The 22,313-nt window shown below is 51.5% G+C and overlaps 1 protein-coding gene across 3 annotated transcripts in view; it reads left to right on the top strand.

The window, feature by feature from the left end:
* Itpk1 (inositol-tetrakisphosphate 1-kinase) overlaps positions 1 to 22,313 on the top strand; it is a 133,344-nt gene that overhangs the window by 14,638 nt on the left and 96,393 nt on the right. For 2 of the 3 annotated variants that reach the window (XM_087554335.1, NM_001191985.1), the window contains 1 exon segment: positions 14,049 to 14,073. In XM_087554335.1, coding sequence (XP_087410461.1) covers positions 14,049 to 14,073 — 25 coding nt within the window. 3 annotated transcript variants of the gene reach the window in all.

Here is a 22,313-nt window from a genome sequence, read left to right as displayed (position 1 = left end):
CCCCAGCTGCCCCGGCTTGCACTGAGCCCCAGCTGAAGGAGACTGAGGGTGTCATCTCCTCCCTGGAATCAGCCCTCAGCAGACAGCATCAAACCACCCGCCTGTCCGCATTTCCTTCTCGTGTGTTCTCTTTTAGCGTAGAATTATCATAGACTCCACAAGTCATTGTACATGTAGCATTTTGGTTTCTGCTTTCTGCACCTGGCATTGTGGTATAAACAGAGTCCATATTTATATTTTATACTGGCTTTATCGCTCCTCCCCCACCCCCATCCCCACCCTGCTCCCTGGCTTTAGTGCCCTGCCCCCGCCCCCCTCTTTTCTCCCCCTCCTTCGGGTGCTGCTGCTGGCACACGTTAAGCACATAGTCTAATAGCAAGTGTCTTAGTGACCAGAGGTCTAACCATCTCCCACTGAACTACTGGCCCCAGCCCAGTAGAATGGTCTTTTAAATGTTTATTTTGAGGGTTGGGCGTAGTTGCATACCATACTTTAATTAATCTCAGCATCCAGAAGGCAGAGGCAGGCTGGTCTCTGAGTTCTAGCCTGTTCTATGTATTGAGTTCCAGGTTCGCCAGGGCTACAGTGTGAGGATCTCTCCTTGAAATAAACAAAAACCAACAAAACAAATACAGAATTTATTTTGATCATTTTTTTATTATAAAAATTTCTAACATAAACAGAAAGATTGATGAGATCAGCCTTAAAAACTACTAAGTATTAACTGATGCCTGATTTACTTTATTGCTCTGGTATATTTGAATTAAATCCTGACATCTGATTTCACATGTATTTCATATGTATACTTGTGAAAAAGTATAAAACCATTTCCAGGGATGTTGGCCTGCCTGAGGACAAAGCACAATAGAGAATGATTTTTTTTTAAAAGATTTGCTGTCTTCAGACACACCAGAAGAGGGCATCAGATCTCATTACAGATGGTTGTGAGCCACCATGTGGTCGCTGGGATTTGAACTCAGGACCTCTGAAAGAGAGTCAGTGACCTTAACTACCAAGCCATCTCTCCAGGCCAAGGAAGGCTTTTCTAAAGACTAGAATCCTTGCTGCTGTCTGAGTAGCAGGAGAGGAATCAGCTTCAGAAAGGCTGGGGTGGGGCATCCCAAGGCAGGAGGGACATTAAGTTCAAGAGCCCCAAGATATGACAGGGGAGCTGGCAGTTGTGTTGGGGATGACATGATTCGGTTGGAACAAGGTGGTCTTGAACTCATGGTAGTCCTCTCACCTCAGCTTCCCGAGTGCTAAGACTTATAGGCCTGTGCCACGATGCCAGGCCTTAGTAAGCTCTTATTCTCTGTAATAAGGTTGGTGAGGACTTCTGCATATGTATCCATCAGGGATATTAAATATTGTATAGTTTTCTACTTTTGCTGTGTCTACCTGGTTTTGGTATTAGGGTCATAGTGACTTCGTAACTGAACTTCATAGGGTTCCTTTCCTTTCTATTTTGTTGAAAGTTTGAGGAATATTGGTGTTAGTTTTCTTTAAGGATGTGGTACTTGGTAGGTCAAAAAAGATACTTTAGTGGATGGCCACACACCAAAGAGTGTGTGTGTGTGTGTGTGTGTGTGTGTATGCATGCATGCATATGCATGCAGGGCTACCTGGGTTAGGTGAACGAAAAAAGTTGGGTGAGTTTGGAACGAGTCTGATCTGATCTAGGAGAACTTGGGGAAGGGGCATGAATATGATCAAAATGCAATGTATGCAATTTTCAAATAATTTATAGTGACTTATAGTGCATATTCATGTGTGGGGGTACGACACCCTACTCCTTGTACCAATTTCTGTGTCACTGTTCTGTTGTTGTGAAGAGACACCACAACCAAGGCAACTCTTAAATTTAACTGCTACAGACTGGCTTAGAGTCTCAGAGGCTTGGTCCTTGTCATCTTGGTGGGGAGGATGGCAGGCAGACAAGGCTCACCAATGACAGCCTTCTTCTCACAAGGTCACAAATCCTAATCCTTCTAATCCTTTCAAAAGTGCCATTTCCTGCGGACAGGCATTCAAGGATATGAGGGGGGAATTCTTATTCTCCCACTTTTTTAATGTGCGTGGAGATGGCAGGTGTAAAGCCCCCGATTTATTGCCCTGATCTCGAGATACTAGTGTGCCATTGAAACCTCTTCTCGAATGGCAGGTGTAGTTCTCACATAACATCTGACAAAGAGCATGGGGTCAGGCTTAGACCGACCCTGAGTGCCCTGCGTGGGGTCAGGATACGGATAAACGGTCCTTGTATCCTGGGTCAGTATGAGGACAGATGAAATATTCCTAGATAAGTCCATCTTGGGAGATATGTCCCCTGGACAGCCTCTCTCTGCTAGCTGTGGCATTCACAGGTTGTCCTTGGGCTACCCCGGACTCCTTAGCTAGCCCATGTTGGTTTCCAGTCAGGTGACAATAGCTGGTTTTCTTTCCTCCTTCCAGAGTTGCTGGGCCATCCCAGATCCTAACTTGGTCCTTTCCTACAGGGACTGTCCTCAGGTAGTCCATACACAGTGGGGGAAAGTAAGGTTTCTCAGAGGAGTTGAGTGATATAGACCCCACCCCACCCCATGCTGGGAATGTGGGCTAGGGGGAGTATCCTAGTCAGTCAGCCTGGAGTTTGGCTTTTGAGCAAGTGTCTGTTGGAGTGAGCCTGTTACACAGTATCTCATTCACTATGGTTGTGGACATTGTGGATCTGCGGCTTTGTCCTAAGGAGAACTGTTGCAGGCCTGGAAAGCCTGTTGCCACTGGAGGACAGGTGAGACAGCAAGGCTGAGGATGGGAGCCACTGCTGTGGTACAGGCTGCTAAGGTGGCCAAGGTTACTAGGAGTACTCTGGTGCTCAGGGTATGGTCTAGGCAGGACCCCTTCATTCTAGGCGTTCACAAGAGTTAGAGTGTCCCTGCACCTCAAATCCACAGGCCCAGACCCACAGTCTAACAACCCAGACTTTTTTTTTCTCTTTTTTTTTCCGGAGCTGGGGACCGAACCCAGGGCCTTGAGCTTGCTAGGCAAGTGCTCTACCACTGAGCTAAATCCCCAACTCCACAACCCAGACTTTTGAAGAGGCCCAAGTACCCTGGCTTGGGAGGGTTGGAAGGACACTGAGGCCTTGTGAACTGGTCTTTTGACTTTGGGCCCAGATGCCCAGAGAGACATTTTCTTATCATTTAGAACCCAACAAGGACCCGGTGTGATGACAGCATGGATTTGGATTTGAACAGATCTAGGTTGCATCCATGTTGCTTGTCTGACCTAATGGCTGTTGAGCCTTTCTAGACTCCATCTTCTATATTTGAGGATGGGTTACTGCTGTTTCGGAAGCTGAGTGGGAGGGGCTGGTGGCCCCCTGTGTCGGTCCTCATTCGGATCCCATCAACGTCTTGAGCTGTGTTCCTCCGGCAAACCCATTTGCAGATAGGGAGACTGAGGCATAGAGCACACCTGGCTGTGGGAGATGTGGGGGGAGGGGACAAGGCTGGCCTTCTTACCGTCTGACTGCTGGTAGCGCTTGAGCTTGTGAAGAAGGGAACCGTGAGGAAGAATGGAGATGACCGGGTGCCTTCTAGGGAAGGGCCTGACCTGGGTGTGTGCTGCTCCCGTGCTGGTGCTTTTCCCTGGGCCATTGGAAGCACTGGTCTAGGTGCCGCCTGGCCCTGGCACCTTCCTTGGCTCCATTCTTTCTGCTGCAGGGAGGGGCTTGGGCTGCTGGTAAAAACGCTTATTGGGCGGACGCTGTAATCACTCTGCAAGGACACTTGCAATTATATCTGCATTTGGGAAGCTAATTTTCAAGAGCTCCCCCCACCCCCCTTCCTAATTAGTGCAGTCTGCTAACTATTGCTCTTGGGATCCTCTGCTCCTCAGCTGAGAGGCACCTGCTTTTCTTTCTCCTCTCGCCTTCCCTTCCAGCTCTGGGCAGCCAGGACACCACAGTGAGTCCTTTCCGGGAGAGAGGGATGAGAGACAGAAGCGGGAGGATGGGGCTGGACTCTGGCGTGGCTCCAGGTTGGTGTATGTCTTCATCAGGAGGCAGGCTGGTGGAGCAGCTGATGGCAGGTGACTTTTCCATTGGATGCTGAGTGGCGGGTGACCACAAGCCCAGTTCAGATGTGCTTAAGCCAGAAGGTGAATTCCTGGATTCAGGCGGTCTGGCCATAAAAGGACTGGCCTCTAAGGCCTCAGACTGTTAGTTCTGTGCTTCCCTTCTGTGGCCCAGCCACTGGGGATCTCTCCTCAGGTCCAAATTCTGCTACCTCCAGCTTTTTCCTAGCTTCCGTCCTTTGTGTGTGTCCACGGCTTCTGGTACCTGTCAGGCTCGCCCTCTCCTGCAGACTCGTGGTCTCGGCCAGTACCCATCTCAGGGCTTGGTTATTCACCCTCCTTGAGATCAAGAGCCTTTCCTGTTATTTTAACTGGTAGGTCCCATTGGTGAAACCGCCCGGCCCCTAACCGGTCCTCAGAAGCACATAGGAAGTATAGGATGAGTAAAACCATCTCTTAATGTAGGGACTAAAGGGGAAGGCCAGTCATGTGGAGGATACTAGTCTGAGAAATCGAGACTAATTGACCTGCCGTGAACTGGCTTCTCAGCCCCCTCTCAAGCTGCACTCTGATGTCCGGGGTCATTCTCGCACACTCACTGGCTTCCTAAGTGGGTTGCAAGACACAGCTGACCTATGCATGGTCCAGGAGGAAGAGGTACATCTGGAGCAGGCCGCCGGCTGATGGCCCCAGCATGCCCCCTGGGCTCCATGGTATCCCGGCTTCTCTTCCCTTTCATGGGTTCTTTTTGGGATGGGATTTAGTGGTAGATTATAGAAAGGGGGTGTGTCTGACATTTGGGTGAAATACAGGCAGGTGGTGTGTGTGTGTGTGTGTGTGTGTGTGTGTGTGTGTGTGTGTGTGTGTGTGAACCAACCTGTAGGCAGGGCACAGCAAACTGGGTATGCTCCATGGGTTGGGAGCTGGCGTCTTTAAGGGGCCTCAGGGCCAGGTGGTGAGAAGTTACACAAAGGCATGACAGGGCAGGATGGTGAGGTGAGTCATGCTTCTGAAGTGGAAGGTCACAGGCTGGAGGGTGGACAACACAGGGCAGCAGGAAGACGGTCTGGAGACCCGCTGGCTGGCCCGAGGCACACAGGTCCGTGCTGTTTGCCTATGTTGCTCCTGATGCCCAGCAGGCATTTCTCCCTCTCCTCTCTTCTAGTTGGACAAAGATATTTCTGTTTTTGTCATTTCTTCTGCACAGGGCCCTGGTTCTTGGCATTGGTCCGTGTTGGCTGCTGTGACCCCCATGTGGGGCTCTGAGGGATTACTGCAGATGTTTGGGGCCTGTTGCCATGACTCCCAGCTGCAGAGCCTGAAGGCAGCAGGGCATGGACACTGGAAGGAAGGAGGTGTTGGGGGCATGTGCTCCCTGGAGCTTGCCTCTGGGTAGCGGTGCTTCTGAGGCTTCAGGCTTGTCCTCACCAGTGGCCTTCCCACCTGTTCCACTGTCCTGCCCTACAGCTGATTTCTCTCTTGTTAGCAGGTTCAGGCTTCTTTGGAGGTTGGGTGGTACCCTCTAGACTTCTGTCATCTTGTCTACCTCTTCTCTTGACTGTTGGCATGCACAGCCTTCTCTCAGCATGGGCATTCACCCTCCTTTTACCCGGCAGTCTTGTTCTGGGAGCTAACAACCATCTCTTTTGTGGTTTAGAAAACCTGTTGTTTTCTCATCCCTTTTGTTTCTTAGAAGGTTCCTTCTGCTTGAGAAGCCAGCCCTGTGCTGAGAGATGACCAAGCGGACCTGGGTCTATCCTAATTCTGAACCTTGGATGCTGTAGGTCATGCCCAGGCTTCTGTACGCCCAGATGTTTGCGGCCGGTCACGCCTTAAGGAGTGTCTTCTGTGCCCTTGACTTTTAGTCAGGGCTGGTCCTCAGTTGTGGAGGACTTTGCCCTCGAGGATCAAGGCTCCAAGAGAGGATTTTATCAAACTTGGGGTAAGGGTGGGCTGAGGGACCAGAGGCAGCTCTGTCTAGAACGCTCTCTCTTTCCCAAATATCCCCGAGGCCTCACCCAGCAGATTTGAGCCTCTGCCAGGTGAACAGTCCCATACAGGTCACATTTTGTTGCTGTGGATTGAGGAGGCCATTGCTGAGAGACAGTCCTGAATTCAGACCTGTGGCTCTGCTCTCTGCTTGCTCCTAGCCTTGGACAAGTGAATTTGGGACCCGAGTGTGTGTCAGTCCCATGCAGCAGGGTGCCCCAGGGGGATATGGGAGGTCAGCTTGAGGAGAAGTTCAGCACGTGAGCAGTGCCTGGCACTCACAGGCCCCTCTAGCTTCACCTCCTCCTCGTCCCCTCCCTCATCTGGCTCTGGGGAGCAGGCCGAGTGGGAATGAGGCCGCCTAGGTGCTGCAGGTGTTGCCTTAGCATTTCTTTGAGTCATATCCAGGCCTTCAGAATCTCTGGAAACTGGAGGGTCTCGGGTATCAGATCAAGTTGCTGCCTGTTAGGACAGGGGGCTCCGTGCATTTGGGACAGGGACTGGGGCCAGGTCACTACACCCCCAGGCCTATAAATGGTGAGCTCGACTGGCCCTGGCAGGGCCCTGGTATGCCTGGGTGCTGGCCCAGTCTTAGGTTCCAACTGGCTCCATGCTTGGAGAGTCTGTTACTACACAGTGTTGGCAGAGTCCAGGATGGGTCCTGCCTCAGAGCAGGGAGCCCTGAATTTGGACATGGTTGGCCTTCATGTCTTTCCTTGACCTCAATCAATATTATTACCCCTTTTCCTAGTTCATAGTCCAGGTCTGAGGCCTGGGTTCTTAGGCCTCTTAGGTCCAAGACCTCCTGCCTCCTGTTCCCCAGCCCTCTGTTCTCATCTGGAATCCTTATGGGAATGTCTGGTAATGCTCACTGACTCTGTGGGAACCATGCGAACTCTTCCTTTGGACATCTAGGTTCCCCTTGAATTCCTGGGTAGGTTTTCCTCTGTTCCTTCTCTACCCTGGGCACTTGGAGGGAGTGTCCAGTGTCACAGGGTGGCAACACTGCTGAATCCTTGGGGCTGTAGCTGACAGAACAAGGAGCCTACCAGAGATGGCCAGGCCCTTGAGTTCAGACTCTGTGACCCGGCTGCCTTGCGTGGTCAGAGGGCACAGTGCCACGACAGGGGTGATCCCGAGACAGGGAAATTGCCCTGGATTAGCTGGGTGGACCCAGGGCGGTCACAAAGGTCCTGATAAGAGGAGGAGGGAGTGCCAAAGAGAGGAGATGGGGCTAGTCATCGATGTGGCTGGGGGCCAGAGAGTGTGACAGTTTCCAGAACTGGAGAGGCCAGGCCAGGGTGCAGTCCTCCCACACGGAAGGAAGAATGGCCGGACCTACCCACATTGTGGAAGGTTTCTTGTTGCTCTTAGTTATCCGCTGTGGTGTTTCATTCGTTACGGAAGCCATAGACTAGGAATACAGGACTCATTCACAATGCTCATCTTGGGCTCTGGGATGAGACTGCTACCTCAGGAAGCAGTTTTTGGGTCAAGGTCAGAGCTCTCTGTGGTCATGTGGGTATTGGAGCCAGGCTTCTTGGCTTTCTACCCTATGGCAGACCAGAGGATAAAGGGTAAAGTCACTGCCTGCGTGCACCTGGGGACTAAGGTTTGGGTAGCATGTAGACGGTTTTCTGAGGTGGCCAGGGTCAGTCAACTCTGACTCTTGCTCTGCGGTGAACACTCAGGCGCCTCCTGCTGGTGAGGATGGTGAGGGTGTTGGCTCAGCTTGGGACTCCATGGCACATGCACCAGCTCATGGTTTGTACTCCTCCAGCTTTCACGGGACTGTTAACATCTTTTGGCTGAACCCATGGTTTAGGGGCTCCCTTGTGCCAGAGTTGTACAGAGAACCCCAGCATTTGATAGTGACAGTCAGGTGAGGGAAATCTATGTCCAAGAGCCCCCATAATGTGTGTGGCTTCAGAATCCCCAGGCGTTCCTGGGATTGGGGGCCAGGAGGAAGTTTATAGTCACATGGTGCGTTGGCTGCTCAGCGGACAGTTCAGCTACAGGTGTGTAGCCTTTCCAAGTGTCAGCACCCTGCGTGCTTGCTGCATACATGCAGGCCTGCTTCCGTAAACAGTGGGTGCACCTTGAAAGTAGGTATTTGGAAAAGCGTGAACCGTGGACGGCAGACTTCTCCTTCTCAGAGCCCCAGAGCCTCCCTGCTCAAAGCTTACCTTACTCTCCAGGCCAAGAAAGTTGCATTCCTGGGGCTCTGAGTACTGAATCCAGGAAGCAGGCTGCACTGTGGGTCTCAGTAAGGTTGATTGGCAGCTAGGTTGAGGGAAGCCTGGAGCCCTCCTGTTAGGTCTCCTCACATTGGTTTTCCCCCAGGTGAGGGCCCAAAAGATTTCAAGGTGAGATTTTTTTTTTCTTATGGCTCTTAAGAGTTTAGGGGTGTCAGAGCTCTGCAGGGATAGACCCCGAGACCTTTCTGGCTGGATTGACCACACTGTGGATGCTCTTGGAACACATCCTGGAGGGCCGTGTGGCTCACCCCAGCATGGAATCACAAAAGTGGACTGCGTGGGCAGTGCATCCCTAGATGCTGCCACTCCTGGAAGTTGGGTGAGTCTGCCACCCAACTCTGCCCGTGTAGCTTCACCAGAAGAGCCTCTTCCGGGCTCCACGGGCTTGTTCAAGGTCCTAGGGTTTGACGAGTCAGGTTGCTTCACCTGTGCTGAGAGAGACCCACACCTGGGCCTGACTGCCTCCCTTGGGGGAGGCGCACGATATGGGCAGGGTCTTCAGGGGTCTGAGTTTCAGTTAAGGGGTTGAACCCCCATCCCAGAAAAAGAAAGACAGATGGCAGCTTCCAGTTTATCTGGTTCTTTGCTGCTGCTGTCCAGACAATTCATATGTTTGTACTGGCTTTAAAATTCTGTTCATATGTTGTCTTTATATCAGGCCATTTTCAGTTCCTGGCACCGTTAAACAGGAGGACAGTCCAAATCACAGAGCAGTCGCAAGGGAACGGCGGGGATTCCGGGGAGGGAACAGGCAGACAGGCGGCTCCTGACACTGGAAGTCTGGAAAGTACTGTGTACTGGGCATGGCTGTGGAAGGCAAAAATCACGACCAGCCTCTAGGTCCAGGGCCTCACTGCCTGCAGCCTCACGGGAGCTTTGGCAATGTTGGCTGGTGGTGAGCTGAAGAGCCACTGAGGAGGGAAGGGTCCTTGGTGTATGTGGCATGAGAGCTGTTCTTACGGGCCAGCTGCAGCTCGCTACATGAAGACAGACATTCACACGGGGGAGAGGCCAGATGTAGGCAAGGCTTAGGTGACTGAGAGAAGGGGACTGGGGGTGTGGGGGTGAGGGAAGGGTCTGGCGTTACTGCTGTTCAGGACCCTGTAGCTGCTTTTTCATATGCTACTGGCCAGGAGGTGTAGCGATAGGACATACTCTACTTCCTGAACGGCAGTTGTCAGTCAGGACAAGCTAGGTCAGGCTGCAGGGACAGATGTTCAAGAAACACCAGAGACCTAGCTCAAGCTTGTTCAGAGTCCACTCTGGCTACACCTACTTTCCAGCGCTATGTTCCCCCCGCAGTGTCCCCCTACCTGCGCACGCTGATCACTTTAGACCAGGTAATCCTATCCTGCACATTGTGGAGCCTCTGTCTTCTGGATGCCCTGGCGCTGCCCCCATGGCATAGTCCCCTGCTCTTACAGAGGGAACAGCATCTCTCCAGTTTAGACTGGTCTCAGACTCACAATCCTCCTGCCTCAGCCTTCCACCTGGTGAGGGTCCACCTGGTAACTAACCACCTTTCCAGACTGATGCTGCCCTGGTCAGGAGGACTAGTTAGAGGGTCTAGTGCTCACAGCCGAATGCTACTTCCTGAAGTACATGCTGTGTCTGTTCATGTTTCATTGCCCACGGCTGAACAAGGGAGGGGCCTTAGTGCCACTTAGAGTCCAGGAAGAGGACTACTGGTGTGGACGGCCACCATCTTGAACCTGGAGCTGCTTCTTCCTCCAAAGGAGGGGCCATCCTTCCTCTTTCTGCAAATGTTTAACTCCCCAAGGGTGTACCCTCCCTGGAGTTCTGGGGAGGGGACCAGCTGGAAGACAAGATTATGAGTTTGAGTATGCCTCTGCCCTAGACTTACCGAATTTGACCAAGAAGAGTCCCCTAGGTACAGGCTTTTAATAACATTTAAATTATTAAGCTTTACCTTTTATTGCTACTTTCCGGTGTTGTTGAAGGCAACGGATTTGCCCGTAGTAGTAGGAAACACAGAAAGCAGGAAACACCTCTAGGTCACCCACTGCTGCCCCAGCCCCGTAGCCCCAGTAAATACTGTAGCCTGGGCCCTCTGACTGCCCCCCCGCAAGGACCCGGATGTTAACCCTGGCCTAGAACCTCAGTTCTGAGTGTCTGCTGTGACCATTGTGTGACCCTGCCGTGGGGTCACTTCAGCTTGTCTCTGGGAAGGACTTGGGAGGCTGCTGGTCTTTCATTCACTGTCAAAGACACAGTGGAGGAGGAGTCTGCCTTCTCTCCAGCCCTCCTCTCAGCTGCCCTTGCCCTTGCCCTTGCCCTTGCTCGGAGGCCTGGCTGAGGTCATCTTCTGGTGCTTTTGGATTCATTCTGTACACACAAGTCCACAGGGTCCTGCTCCCCGAAGCTCTCTTGTGGCCTTGGTGTTGTTCCTTAGGGAAACGCACAGCTTCCCGCCCAATTCTTTCTACTGATGCATGCTGTATGTTTGGGCGACATGTGGCTTGTCAGTGGCGGTTCTTTCTCCCGGCAAGTACCTCACTCAGCTCTTCCCCACTCCAGTTTGGCAGCTGTCATCCCAGAGCCCACATGTTTCATACGATCGATCGTGTGTCTGGGTGATGAGAAGGTGGGATGGTAGTCACTTTACAGCCAGCTCCCTGATTTCTCTTCCCTCTCCCGCCTTTAACGTTCCTCTCTTGCCCCTTGCTTTAGGCCCGTGATTTCCTTTCTGAACTTTCCAGTTATGGCAGGATCTTAGGGGTCTGCTCTTTGGGGCTCCCTGATGAAGAACCGAAGTGAGCCCAACAGGTTCTTGATTTTCCTGTGAGGTGGAAGGAGATGTGGTTGCTATGGAGCTCTCCTCCCTTCCCCTCCATCCCCCACAACCCCCGAGTCACCTGCCTCCTCCCTAGTACGTAAAGGTGTCAGAGGCTCAAGAACTTTGCCCAGAGGCTGAAGACTTTTCTTGCCTACCTGGAGGTCATGTCAACTCTGTCACGCCAGTCTGGAACCTTCCCCGGGCCTCTGAACATCTTCCTGCTTCTCCTTCAAGTAATACAGTAACCTGGACCTTGTCCTTGTGGGCTGCAGGTTACCAGTGAACAATGAAGGTGCCTGTGTTAGGAGAGGGGACTCCCTCTCAAAAGTCCTTCTCCCTAGAGGTCTGAGCTGGATAAGCTGCCTGGACTCCCGGGAGCTCAGCCCTCTGTGAGAAAACAGTTGGTCAGACTTTCTCACTTGCATCCCATCTGTTTTCAAAGTTAGCGACTTCCCCATTGCTGTTCGAGGATCAGGGTGATAGGAAGTGACTTCAGGAGGCTTAGTCGGTGAGAGCCACCTGCTGACATCATCTGGATATCAGAATATTTCCCCAGAGGGAAACTGAGGCCATAGGGAAACTAGCCCCTCCAGGTGTGGGTGATGTGTGCCTTTCTGTCACTTGCTTTCCCCATCCATATGTCGATGTTTAAAAGTTCATCTTTGAGCAGCTCAAGGCCTGCCTGGCCAGCTTCTCTCACCCATGAGACCAGCTACAGTTTTCTTCTCTCTCCACTGGGCTGGAATGATCTGGGGCCAGGTGATCTAGGCTCTCAGTTTGCAGAGGCTCCTCATGACTGTTTGTCCCTTTGCTGTGAGCATAGGTGACCTGAGGCCTTGCTGCTGTGTGTCTCTGGCCTGTGCCTGGTGCAGTCTTGAGAGCAGGTGAATATTGTCTGCCGTTCCTTCAGGAAGTTCAGGGAGATGAAATGACCCGAGAATCCACAGTGGTAACAACCGTAGCATTCCCTCATTGGGTTCTTTGGGGCCAGGTTCTTTTGGGACATAGGGTTAAAGGGCACGCTAGCCCTCGCTTCCTCCAGTTGACCCAGCTGGTTCTAGTGGCCTTAAGCCCGACCGTCTCATCTCTGTTAGTTCCTCTGTTGGTCCTCAGGAAGCAGCTGGTAAACATGTAAGAAGTGATGAGGGTGACCTCAGTTGAGGGGAGATCCTGCCTGCTTCCTGAGGCCTTGGGGATGCAGGCTGGCTGTGGCATTTATTGTGCCCTCTGACTGCTGTGCCAGGGCCAGGAGCTAAGCTGCTTTTCCATATTTATAACTCTACTGGACAGCGGCCCATTATGAGCGGCTGTTGGCTGGTAGGCACCAGGACTAGGCCTGGGCACAGTTTTTAATTTTACTGAGTTTCCATCTCAGGGCACCCAGGCGAGTAAGCTGCAGGCCCCCCTGACCTTGCTTGGACCCAGCCTTTTGTAAGCATCTGCCCCTTTCTCAGTAAATATTCGCATGGACCATTTGAGGTTCCGTGGGTCTTGGTTTTGCCATTTCTCCCTGAGTGACAACTGTCTATACTCAGGGACTGGAAGAATGGCTGTATCGTGTGAGTGGGTGGGGGAAGGTTGGATGGGGAGGGCACACACCCCGGAGAGGACTGAGACAGCCCTGCACGCTGGAGCTCATGGAGATGGGTCCTAGCTGGGGCTTCCAGTACGAAGCACGAGGCAGGTTGATGAATGAATGGAGCAGGGAGCCTTAGTGTGGTGTGCTCCAGAAAGCTGTGCACAGAACCACTCGAGTAAACCGGGTGAGCGAGGCAAGGGTTGATGGATAGTCGGCTGTGGGAGAAAGATGGAGGACACAATGCCCAGGGTAATTCCACCGTGAGAGAAAAGATATTTGTCTTACCGTGTCTGGCTTCTTTCATTTAGCACAGTGAACTTCAGCTCTGTTCACTCCCCTGCAAGTGCCACGGTCTCTTTCCTCTTCACAGCGTGATAAAATTCCACCCTGTATATTTCTCTACGCATTTGTCTGGTGACAGGGCTGTAGATCGGTCCCGTGGCCTGCCTGCTGTGAATGGTGCAGCAACAAACTCGGGTGTGCTGACTTGGAGTCCTTCAGGCTTACACTTGAGGATTAGATGAGGGAAAGGACAGGCCATGTAGTGAGGGCAGCCGGATGCGTGTGACATGGGAACAGGAAGGGGGACTGTTTGAGGGAGGAAGGTGACCAGACAGGAGTGGGCATGAAGGGCTAGCAGCAAAGAATGATGATGTGTGTGTAGTGAAATGTCACAGTGAAACCTACTTCCTTGTATGTTAAGAGTTCACGATAATGGCTGGGCAGGGGAGGAGGCCTTTAATCCCAGCACTCAGGAGGCAGAGGCAGATGGATCTCTTGAGTTCTGAGTTTGAGGCCAGTCTGGTCTATGGAGGTGGTTCCAGGACAGCCAGGGCTATGTCAAGAAGCCATGTCTGAAACAAAAACTATAAGAGCTATAATGGTTACACAGAGAAGTAGTTAGTGGCAGGTATGGTGCCTTTAATCCCAGCACTTGGGAGGCAGAGGCAGGAGGATGGTCAGCTAGAGTTCAGGGAGTGGCAGAAGGGGCCAGGATTGGTTTAGCACAGATGGGAAATGGCTGGCCAGTGTGGCAGGCTGTGCCTGGCCGGGAAACCAGGACAGAGTGTTCAGATTGGGGCTGGGGGTGATAGCTGCTGTCAGTTCTACAGGGCACCAGCCGAGTTCCCCTGAGAATCAGCCATCCCTTCTAGGTTATGAGGGGAACTGGGGGCTCAGAGCCCATAAACCTTGTCCTTGAAAGGTGGTTCTTCTGAGTTTGCTGGCAGGAGAGGCCTGGCCTGAGCCACCCCCATGCTGCCTGCTGTTCCAACTGGTCCTGTTCTCAGCGACTGTAGTGGATAGTCTGGAGAGGGTGTTTCCCTGGCTGCTGCTGAAGTAATGCTCTTTCTTTTTGTTTTCTCTGCAGGAAGCGAGGGATCGAGGTCGTGCAGGTGAGTCCAGACCACTTCTCCACATTGCCTCGTGCTGATCTAAGCGTGCACTTAATCTGTCTTCGGGAGAGTTTGGGTGTCTGACTGCCTTTTACGGGCACCTGGATTGTGACATCCCCTTGGAGATCTGACATAGCTTCTGCCCCCTAGCTGGGTACAGACTGGCTAATGGCTGCTCATGTTTGGAGAGTGACAGTGGATGAGGAATAGGAAGGGTCAGGGGTCCCGGAGGTCATGACACTCGGGTTGTGCTCGGAAGGATGTCTGCTGTCATCCCGTCCCCTGTGTGCTTAGTCTTGTGCTCATTGGCTGGAAAAGAAGGAGGGATGGCTGGATAGAGGGACGAGTGGTAGGGGGAAGAAGGGAAGGAGGGGGAGGGTAAGCAAGCATGGATACAATGAAGGAGGGAGAAGAAACAATGCAGAGATGGCCTCAAAGTGGATACCCAGGCTCTAGCAGCCGCTATCTCCAGGTTGGCAGGTTTGTCCTGTCTGAGAGAGCTTGGGCCTCGGATTCCCTGTTGATATTCTGATAGGAGACATCCCTCCACCCCCCCTGCCCCCATTCCCCCATGGTTATGCCTTTCCATGGACGGTAAAATGGTGGGTACGTCCATGTGAACCCAGACTTATAGACCCATGGTGAGGGACTGGGCTAGGTTTCCTGTGTCACTGTCCCCGTGTCAGACGAATCTGGCTGTGGACCAAGCTGTCCACTCTTGGATTTGCTTTGAAGGTTGTCTCTTCATGCAGCAGCAGAAGGTCGCCTGGGATGAGGACCAGATCAAGGCTGATGGCGGACTTCTGGAGGAAGTTTCCAGAAAGCCTGCTGGGGCGTACATATTTAGAGCTCTTCATGGTTCAACTTCAGGAGGGCCCTACTCAGCAGCTGTGGGAAAGGGTTTCCCAAGGCAGGCGGCCCATACCTGGCAGGCCCCAGATCTTCCTGGTGCCCTGGCTTGGGGTGGACAGGAGCCTTGCAGCCATTGTTTAGAGTGTGCCAGACAAGGGTTCTGAAAACTTTCAGAATGTGTCTGTTGTTCATTTGGACGACGACTTGGGGGAGGAAATGGTGTCTGGGCACCGAGTGAAGCCAAACTGAACACTTTCTACTCTGGCATCTAAAAATAAAGTCAATGGCCATGCCTCTCCCTGTACCTCCTTCCTCCTGGCATCCAGGAGAGTCTTGAGCGCTTTCGGATTCGAAGACACTGGGAGAGAGTCTACAGAAACTGGAAGGCAAACCACTTGGCTGGGTTTTCAAAATCAGTTGAGCTTTTCGTTCACCACATTCCAGGATGTGGGCTCCTGGAAGCTGGACATAGGCAGGGTGCCAGTCATCAGGTTGTATGTGAATGAGTTAGAGAATTAGGGTGACCATATCTGAGCCACCCCAGCATCCACCTTCTCTGTCAGGTCCTGATTATATGGGAGGAGGTATCTTTCTTTCAGAGATGTGGAAACCGAGGCTCAAGATGTCGTGGCCTTTTGGAGAGGTCAGCTGTTTGGTGGTAGAATTAGGGTTGACTTTGGGTTGGCTTGTTTACAGCAGCGTGGTCTCCTTTCTGTGCTCACGAATGACCCATTTACAAGAGATGCTTCCCACCTAGTGTTGCTGGCCTCTTGCTGTTGTCAAAGTGGATATAAGACCTGGGTTCAAGACCTAAGCATGAGTAACCCAGGGACGATCTTGCCTGTTTATCTAGGTCACGGAAGTCAATTCTCTTCCCGTTACCCGTTGGCAACAGTGGCAGCATCAGTGATGGGCATTTATGGGGACTGTGGTGTACCAGAAAGTGGCTGTTTATTCTAAAGCCTAGTTGGTGTGGTGCGGTGTGAGCGTGTGATGCACAACAGGGAGAGCTTGGCAGATCCCTTCTTTTGCCCCAGCCATTCCTGCCAGGGAAGTGTGTGTGGAGATAAAGGACAAGGTGGCCTGGGCTCAGGTTCTGGCTGTGCTATGAGTCTGCCAGTCTGTAGTGAGACAGACAGCAGGCCTGTCCCAGGCTTGTGAGGACTGAGTCAGGTCAGGTCACGTGTCTGGCACTGGGCTTGGCCCACAGAGGCTGATGATCTGCAGAGCTGTACCTTGGTGTGGGACCACAGGACACAGGCCCTGTCATCAAGAAAGGCAGCTGGTCATTGTAACCCTGGGAGACAGTGACTGGGGTTAGTTCCCTGATGCTAGTGACAAAACCGAGAGAGAGGATCAGATGGAGTTATCAACTGGCTAGCACATGGGTGCTGAATTTGACATCCATTCCCCATTCCCTTGATTTTTAACACTTGCTTCCTTGAAAACTGAAAGCTGAAACTGGAGTTAAAACTGTTTTCTTCTGTCAGTAGGTAGGACTCTTCTGCAGATGCAGGAAATGACTTTTTAAAAAGTCCCATTTGCCTATTCAAAGTTGCATCTCTAACGAAGTTTTCTTTTTATGCATGTTACTTGCGCAGTTTTGAGTGTACGTTGGCCCCGTTGCTCAATTATATATTCATAACCAATAATGATGTAGTTCCGAGGAAACTTCTGATGTGTGCGAGAGCTTTATTACCACATAAAAAGTCTGAGGGAGGAGCAGTTCTGTGCACATACTTCCTTAGCTCAGCGGTGCTGTAGAATAATTAGTAAGAGGTTTTCCAGGGGAAGATACCCTGACAGTTTGAACGTCTCCAAGGGAAGATGGGAGGAAGAAAAAGGAGCAGCGTTTGATTTCCAGCTGTCTAAGAAGCAGCTGATTATGTAATCAGAAAATGGATGATGTTGGATCGCAGATCACCAGGGTATTCAGACCACATTGGAGCCATTTAAAAGAGGAATGATAACAGTTTTATTTTCTAATGTCAATAATTTACAACATGTTGGATATGACATCCTCCACAAGTGTTTAAACTGCGGGACATTTCGGATGTCAGCTTAGAAACGGGCCGTTGGAGACAGTTTTAAACATTAATCTTGGGGTTTGTTTTGAAGGCTGTTTACATCTCAGAACCAGGTACTTCCTTGAAGGGGGACAGCAGCAAGCCATCACGAGGCTCTGCAAGTCTTCCCGCAGGGGACCCGACCCGTGAGGTCTCCTTGGCCTCCTGGCCTCTCATGACATGATTTACTGTAAGCTGTATCACTCTCTGCTCAGCCTAACTGAGGAGGAGGGGGCTGCCAGCCAGCCTGATGTGGGGAGCAAGAACCCTGCTTTCTGCCTAACTCTGAGGCACTGGGCAGAACCCGAGGGTCGAGGTACAAGGTGCAGATTGAACAGACATCGCTCTCTGTGGCAGCCTGGGCACCTGTGTGTCCAGTCTCCAGTAGGTGACCAGGGGCCCAGAGGATCAGAGACATTGATGTCTTCACCCCGTCTGGTCAGACAGGAAACTTGGCCCAGGTAAGGAGTCTGGCTGGTGGGGTGGGTAAGCTGTATGTACCCAGGAGGGCCTGCCTGAGGGGCCTGGTCCAAACCCTGGGTCCATCAGGACTTAACCCTCTGCCAAGTCCAAAAGCCTCAAACATAGCCAGACAGTTGCTGAGTTGATCACGTGCTAACACAGAGCGGTAGCCACCTTCTTGGAGAAACAAATCCTTTTTGGAAACGGCTCGGGGAGAGTTATTGGATTCGAGGCTGGGCCTTGGGCTTCCCTGAGGATTTATCAAAAGCCCTGTGCTACTCTGGTCCGGCCTGTGGAGAAGACTGGGCTGTTACCCGTCCTGCCTGCAGCCGACATGCTGGCAAAGCCCCTGCCACAGCAGAAGCCTGGCTTCCACCCCACGGGGGAGAAGGCAAGGGCTGTTAGCCTGGGCTTTTATTTTAAATGAGTAAGCCACGAGTGTGAAAAGTACAGTAGCCAATTACAGATTCCTCCATCCAAATTCTTGGCAAATTCAGACATTATGAAGTGTAGTCTTGGGACAGCCACTGTTTTTCAGGCTGGCAAGTCACTTCCCCAGATTCGAGAGGGAGCGGGCTTTCTGGGCTGGTCTTTCCTGAGCTGTAACCCAACTGAGATGCTGTACTATAAAAAAAAAATAATTTTTTAAAAATGTATATGGGTGTTTGGCCTGTGTGTTTGTCTGCGCACCACACATGCAGGCAGCACCGTGGAGGCCAGAAGAGCGTGTTGGATGTCCTGGCACTGGAGTTACAGATAGTTGTGAACCACCATGTAGGTGCCAGGAATTGTACTGCAGTCTTCTAGAACAGCAACCAGCCTGCCCCAAGAGCTGGCAGACATAAAGCCTCCAAGGACAGGCACAAGTAAGAAGCAGACATTAGCAGGCTGTGTACCTCCAAGAGCAGGCTGTGTGCTCAGGATTGGAGTGGAACTTGCTGCTGTACCTTTTCAGTTCCAGGGTGGGGCGTAACCATGGTGATGCCTGCTTGGAGCTGATGTTCAAGCCCTGCGAACCATGCCGGCTCTCTTTGCTGGGTTAGGGTCTTTGAGGGGATGTGAGGAGGAGGAGGTGGCATTTGGAGGCTCACTAGAGAGGGCTATCTCTTGAAGAAGAATGAGCAGAGCACTCTTATGGGAAAGCATCAGGTTAGCATGATAGGGCATAGAGTAGCCTGCATCCAGACCTGGAGGCTGGGAGAGGTGTCTGTTGATGATTAGTGGTCTAGGTAGGCTGGACTTTGGGTCCTGAATTTAGGCTGGAGAGAATGGGAGAGCCCAGACTTCTGAGGGGCTGGGTAAATGTGGGTGGGGGCAGAGTCTGGCAGGGAAGTGGTGGGCTGAGAGTGGTGGAGAGGAAGAGGCCCCTGGAGAGCACAGAGAAGCTGTTGGGGGGAAAAAAAGCTGATTTGGAAGGCAAAGAGTCAGATCTCTAGCAGGAAGTTAGGGTTGTAGCCGGGCAAGAGGAGATAGTGGGGCTGTAGTTAACCACGGCAATGAAGGGAGGTAGGTCAGGTGGCAGATGTGGTGCCTGGGTGGATTTGGGAGGAAGAAAGAGTTGAGGAGTCAGGTCCAGGTGGTCCTTGTTTCTTTCTGGGTTCCAGGGTTCCAGAGGCTGAAGGGAGACCAGCTAGGGAGAGAAAGATGCTGAAGACAAAGTGGTGTACTGAATTTAGGGGACAAAGACTAAGTCCTCAGTCACTGGCCAGTTGAGAGCTGGGGCAGTTGCCTGGTTGCATAGTATACCCTTCTCTATAGATATCACAGAGCCGAGTCATTCAATTTTGCAAACATTACTTGTAGAACATTTTCTGCCTAGTTCCAGGGGTGGGAATTAGTATAGTGTTGTTGCCTAGTTCTGGTAGTTAGTAGGTTTATTACCGGCATAGAGTGACCAGCCCAGTCAGGTCCCCCTGCTGCTCCATTCTCTCCGGTGTCCCCAGCAGCTGGCCTTGGTCTTGTAGACTGTCTCCAGATAAAGGGGGCATCGTTCTTTCAGCTCTTAGCTCTCCCTGCCTCTCTGGTGCTCTAAGTACCATGGACTTTTTTTTTTTTTTTTTTTTTTTTGGTTCTTTTTTTTCCGGAGCTGGGGACCGAACCCAGGGCCTTGCGCTTCCTAGGTAAGAGCTCTACCACTGAGCTAAATCCCCAGCCCCTCCATGGACTTTTTAAATAGGATTCTGACCCTTAGAGTGGGAAGAGCTGGTGGGAAAAGTTACCCCCGTTGTAAGCAGCGACTTTCTGGGGACTCCCTGACCACAGCTGGCCCTCAGCAGACTACTACCTCCAAAGATGATCACCGCGGTCTGGTTGGCTCCGCACTGGAGGTTTTCTGTGGTCATCAGAGGCCAGTGCTCACAAAAGCTCTCTTCTCTGAGGAGTCCTAACTTGTGTTTTCTGGCTGTGGGATTTCATCCTCTTTATCTTAAAGTGGACGATATTTGTTGTCCCGATAAATGCTGACGGAGTCTGAGTCCCTGCTCCTCATTTGCTGTGGACAGTGTGGCCTGTGAAGGGACAGATGTGGCCTGGGCTGTACGACCTCAGCAGAGAGAACTTAGGATTTCTAGTTACTAAGCTAGCGAATTCTGTTGTTGTTGTTGTTGTTGTTGTTGTTTTTTAAAAAGACAAGTTGCGTGGATTTTTTTCCCAACTAAGGTACAGGGTTTTTTTTTCCCTCTAAATGCAGACAATTATTTTCACTCTCAGCCACTTATTTGGATATGTTGAATTGATTTTTTTTTCTTTTTAATAATAATGACACATGGGATGGGAAGGTTATGTAAATTAGTAGTGTCTGTTCTTATCAGGTTTTTTGTAGCCATTAAAAACATCTCATTTTGGAAGACCTTTAGTACCAGCACTGGGAAGCAAGGGGCGGGTGGATCCCTGTGTGCTCAAGGCCAGCCAGGGTTACATAGTGAGACCCTGTCTCCAAAAACAAAGCAAAACAAAACAGGAATCCCATTTTGGAAGACAGTACAAGAACATTCTAAAGATGGCTGCCGAGTGCTGAAGCACTTGCCAAGCAGTTTCTGTTCTAGTTGGGGTGTGTGTGTGTGTGTGTGTGTGTGTGTGTGTGTGTGTGTGTGTGCACGCGCGCGCGTGGGTGACTCAGGATGGACCCAGGATCTGATCATTCCAGCAGATGCCCTGCTAGTGAATTATGCATTAATCACATCCACCTTTATCTTACCCCTGTTCTTGGCTTCCTTGAATGGATGCATATAGGTGCTTTCCTGAGTGGCTAGCAGGCTTCAGCTCTGTGAGCCTGTCTCTTCCCCAGCCTCTGACTCACCAAGGCAACAGGAGCAAATCCTTGGAACAAAAAGTTCTGCTTCACCATCTAGACGGGCGGAGGTGACCAGGGAAGCAGGCTCCCTGTGCTTGCCTGTGTGTGTGTTCTCCCTCTCAGGCCTTCCTGTTTTGCATTGAGCTGAGCTGGGACGGAGCCTCCACAGGATCTACTGTCAGAGCTTCCTGGTGTCCTTTGATGGACCGTGGCAAGTAAGTTCACATGAGACTGAAGGAAAGAGAAGCAAGACAAAGGAAAAGGAAGGAATGGAAAAGGGTTTGGACGGAGAGAGGCAAAGACGACGTTTGGAAGGTAGCAGGTAGCATCCAGTTCTGGGGTTAAACAGCTACTCAAAAGATGGTTCCTGAGGTGCTACCACCATTTTTGGTACTGTGAGAGGCTTTGAGTGCTCCAGTCCAGTTGGAATCTGTCTGTGATCTGGGCGCATGCTGCAACTGGAAACACTTGGAGCTAAGAACACTGGGGAGTGTAGGGCAGCCGTGCAGCTGAGGGAATGGTGTGTTGATGTGACAGGTATCACAGTCACAGGCAAGAGACATGCATAGCCTTCTGTTCACCTCCAGAGGACACAAAGCACTTTGTCTGTCTGTCTCTCTGTCTTTCTGTCTCTCTGTCTCTCTGTCTTTCTGTCTTTCTTTCTTTAAAGATTACTTTACTTTATTTATGAGTACATTGTAGCTGTCTTCAGACACACCAGAAGAGGGCAGCAGATCCCATTACAGATGGTTGTGAGCCACCATGTGGTCGCTGGGATTTGAACTCAGGACCTCTGGGAGAGCAGTCAGTGCTCTCTCAACCACTGAGCCAGCTCTCCAGCCCCACCCCCCAACTTTGTCTTTCTATCAGGTAAGAAGGCAGCATCTTTCTTCCCAGCCCCTCTGCTGTTTGCCTTCAGAGCTGCTCTTGCCTGTGACCCCGCCCTACTTCTCACACAGACCCCCTACCCCTGCAACTAGAACTGTCCTTCCAGGGGTCTAGCCTTTGGTATGTGCTTGCAGGATGAGTGGATAGGTATTGAAGCCATTGCTTCTCTCGGGCCATGCCAGCCCTGGTTCGTTAACAGCAGCTCTTTATTCTCCTTGCACTTCTAAGTAGTGTGTGCTCATTGCTGGAGTCTTGGGATGTCAACCCAGAGACAGATCATGGCGTGTCTGGATGCTTGACTTGGGACCTGCTTTGGGGGAGGTAGGTGGACTGCTACACTGGCTGGCTGCTTTGCTCGTCTCCATGTATGTGTCTGGCTCAGCTAAAGGTCGCTTCTGGCTTACAGTGGCTAACAGTGTCGCCATGGATGTCTGAACCTAGGTGTTTGTAGGTTTAGAACACATCTCAGTGTTCGCTATGGATAGGTGTCTGGAAGTGACCTCACTGAGTTGGAGACATAAAGGCCCTAAGGTCTGCTGGTGGCCACGGCTTGTTTGCAGATCTGTGCATTGAGTCACAGTGCCTACAGGCTGTGTCTCAGGCCAGTTACGCCCATAGTGTGCCTCATGCCTGATTCTATACTAGAAGTAGATTGGTAGAGAACCCGGGGTGACACAAGC

The sequence above is a fragment of the Rattus norvegicus genome, chromosome 6 (genome assembly GCF_021556685.1).
Source record: "Rattus norvegicus strain SHRSP/BbbUtx chromosome 6, alternate assembly SHRSP_T2T, whole genome shotgun sequence".
NCBI lineage: Eukaryota > Metazoa > Chordata > Mammalia > Rodentia > Muridae > Rattus > Rattus norvegicus.
Note: the sequence above shows the minus strand (reverse complement) of the source record. Positions and strands in the feature narration are given on the sequence as shown.